The following is an 8757-nucleotide window of genomic DNA, read 5'->3' on the forward strand; positions in this document are numbered from 1 at the left end:
TCACCCGTAATTACAACATGAACAGAGATGACCCATCTCCAATACATCTACGCTGTGTTTCTAAGCTGAAATTAGAAGACGAAGTGTTTGTAAGCTGCCTATGTACTCCTGCAAAGGAGATCAAATCAAACGTAGTTCAAAGGACCATTTGAATAGGTAGGGCCGTTCACAGTTTAAACTCATGCGGGCCAGGAGTTTACCGTACACAGTTTAAGCTCGTGCGGGTCAGGAGCGTCTATGACTTGGGCCCACCCATAGACAAGCGAGATGCATTAGCAGTTTAACCACGTGCTGCATTTTTGGTGGATATCATTCATCATGTAGTGTCGTGTGCTTAAGGATGATAGATCTTTAATAATTTCCCGTTAATAGGGCCAACTCGCACACCATTTTCATCAATTAGCTTGTAAGCACCCCCTGAGTATGCTTCTTGTACCACGTAAGGTCCATCCCATTTTGGAGTAAACTTGTGCCCAGTTTTCCTTGTAATAATGATAGGTCTACGAACCGCCAACACCTTGTCACCAACCTGAAATGAGCGAATCCTTACCCTTTTGTTGAAAGCCCTAGAAATTCGAGCTTGATAGCATTCTAAACTTTGTTGAGCCTGCAACTTCTTCTCGTCGAGAGCTTCTAACTCTGCCAACCGCAACTTTACATTATCCTCATCTGTAAGGCCTTCTTGGATAGCTAACCTTAGAGAAGGTATTTGGCGTTCAAGAGGCAAAACTGCTTCAACCCCATATACCAGTGAGTATGGAGTGCTTTGCGTTGGTGTACGGTATGTAGTTCTGTATGCCCACAGTGCTTCTTCCATCATCTCTTGCCAATCACGTTTTGACTTCGACACCACCTTTTTTAGTAGATTGCATAGAGTTTTTTTAAAAGCCTCGACAAGTCCATTTGCAGCGGCATAATAAGCTGATGAATTTCTTTGCTCGAACTCAAAAAGTTTGCAGATTTTATCCATCAATTTATTATCGAATGGTTTGTCATTGTCGGTTAGGATGTACCGAGGAATGCCAAAACGATAGATAATGTGAACTCGGATGAAGTCTGCAACATTTTCCTTCTTCACTTCCTTTAAAGCCACTGCTTTAGCCCACTTTCAGAAATAATCGGTGGCTGCTAATATATACGAATGCCCTGCTGATGACTTGGGTGTAATAGGACCGACCACATCGAGCCCCCATGCATCAAATGGCCATGATGCTACCGTCGGATGTAGCGGTTCAGGAGGTTGATGTATAAAGTTCGCATGGAATTGACATGCCTAACATCTATGTGCATAGTCTACGCAATCCTTCACCATCGTAGGCCAGTAATAACCCATCCTTTTGATGTGAAAATGTAACTTAGAACCAGATTGATGAGCACCGCACACTCCAAAGTGAGCCTCCTCCATCGCTTGTAAAGCTTCCTCTTCGCCTAAACATCGAAGAAACACGCCATCAAACGAGCGCCGATATAGCGCATCCTTGAAATATATGAAGCGAGGAGCTCGACGTCTTACATCTACCCTCCTACGAGGATCTTGAAGTAACTTCCCATCAACAAGGTAGTCAATCAATGATTGCCTCCAATCCTCTTTATCTACCTCATAGACAGAAGCAGTCGGGAGTTCAACAATGTTGTCAAGAGAGCCATCGTCTTCGAAGATTGGAGGGACCACCCATTTTTGGCATACTTGTAACCGAGCCTCATCTATAGGATGTGATATAGTTGAAGCCAAAGCAGCTAAGGCATCGGCTTGCTTATTATGTTTCCTTGGAATGTGCTCCATCGTAGCATCTCCTAGCCAATGTAGGAGCGTCTTTGCATAACTGTTGTATGGGATCAACTCTGGCTTTTTTACTTCGTAAACCCCAAGTACTTGATTAATAATTAGTTTGGAGTCCCCATATATATTAACCCTTAGCTTCTTCATATCAGCTGCAATTTCAAGTCCGAAAATGAGTGCCTGATACTCGGCAACATTGTTCGAGCAGCGTTCTGTCAAGGTAAATGAATAAGGAAGCATTTCCCCTTCAAGCGTAACAAAGACAACTCCAGCGCCTGCCCCCTCTTTGTGTGCTGCTCCATCAAAGTACATCTTCCACGAAGGTAAAACTTCAACCACAAGCACATCCTCATCAGGTAGGTCACTGGACAGCTCCTATCCGGCAGGAATTGGATGATCAGCTAGGAAATCCGCTAAGGCTTGCCCCTTGATGGACTTCTATGGTATATAAGTGATCTCAAACTGTTGAAATAATAAATACCACCTCGCAAGTCGATCGGAAAGAACAACCTCTTCCATGACATACTTCACTGGGTTTGCCCTGGAAACTAGACGAATTGTATGTGCTTCAAAATAGTGCTTGAGCTTCCTGATGGCGAATACAAGGGCCAGACACAACTTCTCAATTGGCAGATATATGAGCTCATTTGGCGTCATCATTCAACTTAAAAATAATAAAGGGCATTTTCTTTCCCATTATCATTCTCTTGTGCAAGTAAAGCACCCACAGAGCTTTCTTGGGCGGAGATGTAAAGGATCAGCGAGCGTCCTGGAACTGGAGCAGTCAGCACAGGCGGCTTCATTAAATAGGAATTGATGCTTTGGAATGCATTCTTGTAGGCCTCATCCCATACAAACGGGACACCTTTCTTCATTAATCGGCTGAAGGGCTGACATTTTCCTGCTAGGTTTGATATGAATCTTCTTATATAAGCCAACTTTCCTTGCAAGCTTTTAAGCTCATGAAGGTTCCTTGGCTCAGGCATCTTCATTATAGCGTCGATCTTTGCTTGTTCAATCTTAATGCCCCTATATCGAACAGTAAACCCAAGGAATTTGCCAGCAGCAACCCCAAAAGCACATTTCAGGGGGTTCATTTTGAGTTGAAACTTCCTCAAGCGGTCAAATACTTATCTTAGATGCATCATGTGATCTGTGCGAAGTTTCGACTTCACAACCAGGTCATCTACGTAACATTCCACCATTTTATGTAGCATGTCGTCAAATATAGTCTGCATGGCCCTTTGGTATGTAGCACTTGCATTTTTCAAACCAAAGGGCATCACTTTGTAGCAGTAGATACCTTTTGGCATACGAAACGCTGTAAATTCCTCATCTTCTGGCGTCATGCGGATTTGATTGTAACCGGATGAGCCATCCATGAATGACATGATCTCGTGTCCAGTTACGGCATCTATCATTAACTCGGTGATAGGGAGCGGGAAGTCATCTTTCGGGCATGCAATGTTAAGATCTCGGAAGTCTACGCACACACGGATCTGGCCATTCTTCTTGCGCACAGGAACAATGCTGGATATCCAAGTTGGGTATTTAGCTTTGTGATATCCTCTCTTTACAGTTAAGGCACAACTCCCTCCATCTCTCGATGTAAGCGCCCGCACGCTCACCCTTCCATTGGTGGGTAGTGGTGAGTTCCAAGAAGCTGACAGTCCTCCTGGTGCTGTAGAAGCGGGTCAAAAACTCGCGCTCCATATCATTCCAGCTATCAATGCAACCATGCTCCAGGTCTGTGTACTAATCAAAGGCAATGCCCTTCAGAGAGCGAACGAACTGCTTGACGAGGAGATCTCCGTATGTTCCTGCATCATTACAGGTTTCAACGAAGTGGGCGATGTGCTGCCTCAGGTTGCCTTTTCCATCAAACTGCTGGAACTTGGGAGGTTGATAGCCCGGCGGCATCTTCATTTCTTCAATTCTCTGAGTATATGGCGTAGTGTAAGTATATGAAGATTGTCTTCCCTCGAGCTTCCCTTTAATTGCTCCCATGATGTAGTCGTTCAACTGCTCGACGGGTATCATGCCCTCAGAAATGGGAATACTCTTCTGGGCGAGTGGTGGACGAGAGTTCTCTTCCATTCCTAGCCTACTTTGATGGCGCGGTGACTCGACATCAATCTCATCTCCTTGGGTTTGAGGCTGCTTCCCGGAAGCTCGACTTGCTTTGCCGTTTCTTCCGTTTTCAACCTTTTCGCTGAGCTCATTGATCCGCCTTTCTTGGTTATGCATGAGTGTAGCTATCCCCTCGAGGGATTTAGTGATGTTTGCGAGTTGTTCCTCCACCGAAGCCGCGTTCGTTGTCATAGCGGGCATAATTATGTATATGTGATTCCATTCCGGTGAGGTTCTCCGCAGAAGTGACGACTGTGATGAACTTCCACTGCTTGGAGTTTTATCCGAGGGAATAGGGCTCGCAGGACTCTTGTTGCTTGGAGCTCCCTCACTTGTAGGATTGTGGTCAGCAACAGTTTCCTTTGTAGAGGATGATCCTTTGTCATGTGCAGCTCTCCGTGACATAGTGGAGTTTCTGTCAATCATTCGGACGATGTGGCGGGCAATGTCCTGGGCCTCGTGCAGCTGCACCCCTAGGTTCCTCACTCGGCTTCGAGTCATTGCTCCTCCCACGCCTTGGCTATCACCGGAACCGGCCGCAGATGATGCCCTGGAGCGGGTAGCCTGAGCATATGTCATCTTAGAGGAGGGATTTCTTGATGCCATTTAGATTCCTTCCTTATAGAGCTCGCGAATCAACAGTGAAGAGATGAGAGGTAGAGTGGTCCCACTGGGTGTGCCAAAATCTGTAAATACAAAAAGAAAACTTTGTATATATTCACAAAATTCCGTGTACAGCGTGTGTATAATTTAATATGCAGGTACAAGATCTCTGTCTAGTCCTCTGATTCTTCACTGACGTTATCTATGGAAGTGCCTCCGGGATTCAAATAGCTTAGCCTCCGGGATTCAAGTGGCACGTGCCTCTGGGATTTAAGTGGCGTAGCTTCCGGGATTCAATTGGCGTGACTTCCAAAAACGAGCGTCAAGAATTTAGAAGTAATCAACCCTGCAAAGTTTCAAAACACATGCAATGGATTCAAGCTGCCTTAAGGTCCTCAAATGCTTTCAAAAGACTTCAAGATCTTCGAGACAATCAATTCTGCAAAGCTCCAAAGTACCTGCAATGGATTCAAATTGCCTGCAAAATCAACAAAAATGCCTTCAAATCTTCAAGCGTTCTTCAATGCCTACAAGTTCTTCAAGCTTTCAAGTGTGTTTTGGAATGAAAACGAAGACCCTATTTATACTAAAAGCTTAACCAAAATTCCCCAACCATCTCCCCTTTTTAGTTAACTAATTAATTAATTAATTAATTAATTAGGAAAATGAACCTTGCCCAAGATCAAGTCCAGGTTCATTATTGTATAATCTAATTCAAATTCAAATTAAATTATAATTATCTAATTCAAATATAATAACATTAATATTATATTTAAATTATAATTATAATTTAAATTCAAATATGAAATGGATTTGGGCCAATTAATTAATTAATTCAATATTAAATTCAATAGCCCAAATCAAATTCTAATTGGGCTAATTAAATTAAATTAAATAGACTTTTATGATCCAATTAATTAAATCGGCTCAATCATCAATCTCGACGTCGGCCCAATAACAATTTTATCCGTCTATTTATCGGGTTAAATTTTTCTGTGTCTACAATCAACCAAGTTACTTCTAAAACAATTGTCGGTCCTCTGTGACCGTTTCTTTCTTTTCTCAAACTTCTTTCTTTCTCTTTTCTTGCGAAAGCACATAGTCCTAACGGGGGCCTCCAAAACAAGGTTTTCCTCACATAATAATAACATATATAACACATGGAACTTCTTTACTCAAGCTAGTAATCTAGATGTCAAGCAAGCTTCTCAATGCACAAGTACATCTCATATAACTTCTCTTTCACATTTTGGAAATCAATTTATCATGCAAGCTTCTCTATGCATATAGATATAGATTTTTCAAAATAGATATAAGGTTTTGAAATATGACTTAGGCTTTATTTTGCCTCAACGTAACTCTACATAAATCATGAAATTGATGAACATGCTATTTTACTGTGAAACTTGGAATGCACTTCCTTAAACAATTAATCTCAAATAACTCAACAAATCATCAACTCAAGAATTAACAAAGTAAATAGCACAGCTACTACACAATCTTGAGAACAGAAGCAAAATATATACTTCACTGCCATGCATTTCAAAGCCTCAAATACACAGAGTTCATCTTTCATGTTTATGGTAAACATGCTTCTACTTTGAAATTAAACGAAACAACTCATACTAGCGCGTCGTTACGAGCCTGAGTGTTCGGGCCTCAAGGGCCCACGGATCCTGGTCTGAAACAACACATGGTTGAGCCTCAAAGCACCGGGCCTTCTCAAAATTTGACCCGGCGGAGCTTAGTGACGGGGCTAGAGAAGCCCCGCCACTTGGCTCCGCCAAGCAGCGGCCTTGACTGACGGATCTCGCTGAGATCCATCACCCTGGTCCGTTGGACCACGGTCCTAGCCAGCGGATCTCTCTTAGATCCGTTGGCTAGGGCCGCAATGTCACCCTGGTGCACTAGACAGTGTGCACCAGAGGTCTTCTTCTCCGACAAAACATCTCAGACCATCAACAAATGCTTCCAGACAACCACAAATCATACACATAACATCAACAACACAAAAGAACTCATCAACAATCATTCTCTAACATTTCTTCACATCTAATCTCAAGAATCTAGCATTTATCAAACTAAAAATTGTAGTTTTGGGAATCCATGGTTTATACCTTGAGCTTGGCCTTCTCTAGTGTGGATCCTCTCCTTCTCCTTCAAAGATTCCCACCTTCACCACCTATTTCCTCAGACAAACATAAACACATACTAAGCTCAAACACACATCAGAGATGGAAGGCAGAGAATGGATGAACAAGTCTGGAAAATGAAATGAATGGAGAAGATGAATGGCAAAGATACTTACTGTGATTCCTTTTTCTCTACTAGCAGATTTCTAAGACTTGGAGTGAAGAGGAAAAATGGAGGGGATTAGGAGAAGCAATGGAATAGTGTTCTATTTATATGGGTTCAAACCCCTAGGTGACAATCATTGGCTGATGAGGGCAAAAGGGTAAAATGACTTGTAAATATCAGGCTTTTCTTTTCAAAATCAAGCTAAGGCATTAAAATAATTTTACACAACTTTGGGGGTTAAAAATAGATTTTCTATAAGATTGTTTCTAAATAAAACATTGGTTCAGGTTTCACATGTTCCTCTCCGGTTTCACTCAGATTGACTTTTTGTGTCAAAACTTGGTACATAGATATATCCGAAACTTAGTATTTTTCGAAATAGGCTACTTCTTGGTGTTGAATTGATAAAATCACGATTTAAAATATTTAATTCATACACCATTTTTAATAAAAATTTTCGAATGAGTAAACATAATTATTTTGAAATTTATAAAATTGAATTTAGGAAAATAATTTTTTGAGTTGTCATGTTAGCAAATACGATTTTAAGGAAATAGCGTTTTGCTCGACTCGTACTAACCACATTTCCTTCTTCTCTGATCCTTCTCGTTTCTTATCGGTTCAAGTGAGATTATGCTTTAAGCTTTAAATCCTTGTACTATATTTGATTATAGTTGCTGGTTGGAATTGTAATATGGAGGATTATAAATTCCATTTTGTTTATATATATATATATATATATATATATATATATATATATATATATATATATATATATATATATATATATATATATATACTTGTGTTCAAATGAGGACAAGTATATTATAGAGGACTGTGAGGACATATGTAGTGTGTGCCATTAACCTGTATGTCGTGTGCATGGTCGAATGTAATCGTGTGCCACAGTTTGTATGTCGCGTGCATACATTTGTTAATTAATAGAGCCTGGGTTCGAAACCTGATGTTTACATTTATTCTTGTGTGCCATTATGTATTAAATTGTGTGCCTGATATTAATTTGTTGTGTGCCCATTATTTATCCGCACAGTCCGCTATATATTGTTGTCCTCATTTGAACTCAACGCTATATATATATATATATATATATATATATATATATATATATATATATATATATATATATATATATATATATATATATATATATATATCAAACCACCTAGCAGGTATGCGTTTGAGGATATAGTCTATTTTGCACTTCTTGTTACTAATAATATATGATCCAGTTACCTTTAAAAAAGCTATTTCTAGCCACCAGAGAGATAAATGGATGGTATGTATGATTGAGGAAATGGAGCCTTTACATCAAAATTATATCTGGGAGCTAGTTCAGCTTCCTCAAGGAAAGAATGTTGTAGGGTGCAAGTGGGTCTATAGGAAAAAGCTACTCGTATCATAAAAAGAATGGGAAAGATTCAAAGCTCGGTTAGTCACGAAGTGGTTTTCTTAACAGAAGGGGATGGATTTTAATGAGGTTTTCTCTATTGTTAGACATACTTCTACCATGTTAGCACTTGTTTTAGTAGCTATTTGGGATTTTCATTTGGTGCAGATGGATGTGAAGACTGTTTTTCTACATGGTGATCTAGATGAGCACATTTTACGAAACAACCTGAAGGGTTTGTTAAACCCAGATTTGAGCATCTAGTTTGTAGGCTTGCGAGGTCATTGTATAGGCTAAAACAGGCTCCACGGTAGTGGTACAAGCGGTTTGATTCTTACATGATTCGGATTGGCTACACACGTTGGGAGTATGATTGTTGTGTCTATATTAAGAGCCTTGGTGATGGTTATTTTATTTTTCTATTACTGATGTGGATGATGTGTTATTGCTTCTAAGAGTATGAATGATATTCCAACATTGATAGCTTTGTTGAGTCAGGATATTGATATGAAAGACTTAGGAGTTGCATAGAAAATTC

The 8757-nt window shown here is 40.4% G+C and overlaps 1 protein-coding gene across 1 annotated transcript; it reads right to left on the bottom strand.

The window, feature by feature from the left end:
- Nucleotides 1–334: 334 nt before the first annotated feature.
- Nucleotides 335–2437, bottom strand: LOC109162459. Its single transcript, XM_019311162.1, has 3 exons — nt 2291–2437; nt 1310–2155; nt 335–1105 (listed from the first exon to the last, which is right to left on the bottom strand). Exons 1-3 carry the CDS (start codon nt 2435–2437, stop codon nt 335–337), a joined length of 1764 nt encoding a protein of 587 aa, XP_019166707.1.
- Between the last annotated feature and the right edge of the window lie 6320 nt (nt 2438–8757).

The sequence above is a fragment of the Ipomoea nil genome, unplaced genomic scaffold (assembly GCF_001879475.1).
Source record: "Ipomoea nil cultivar Tokyo-kokei standard unplaced genomic scaffold, Asagao_1.1 scaffold2942, whole genome shotgun sequence".
NCBI classification, from domain to species: domain Eukaryota; kingdom Viridiplantae; phylum Streptophyta; class Magnoliopsida; order Solanales; family Convolvulaceae; genus Ipomoea; species Ipomoea nil.

Excerpts from the sequence above, each read along its gene's own strand:
- LOC109162459 (XM_019311162.1), bottom strand. The coding sequence starts at position 2,437 with ATGACGCCAAATGAGCTCATATATCTGCCAATTGAGAAGTTGTGTCTG. Across the intron at positions 2,156-2,290 it reads TGAAGTATGTCATGGAAGAG|GAGCTGTCCAGTGACCTACC; the intron begins GTTGTTCTTTCC and ends CCTGCCGGATAG. Across the intron at positions 1,106-1,309 it reads GTTATTACTGGCCTACGATG|TGGGCTAAAGCAGTGGCTTT; the intron begins GTGAAGGATTGC and ends TATTTCTGAAAG.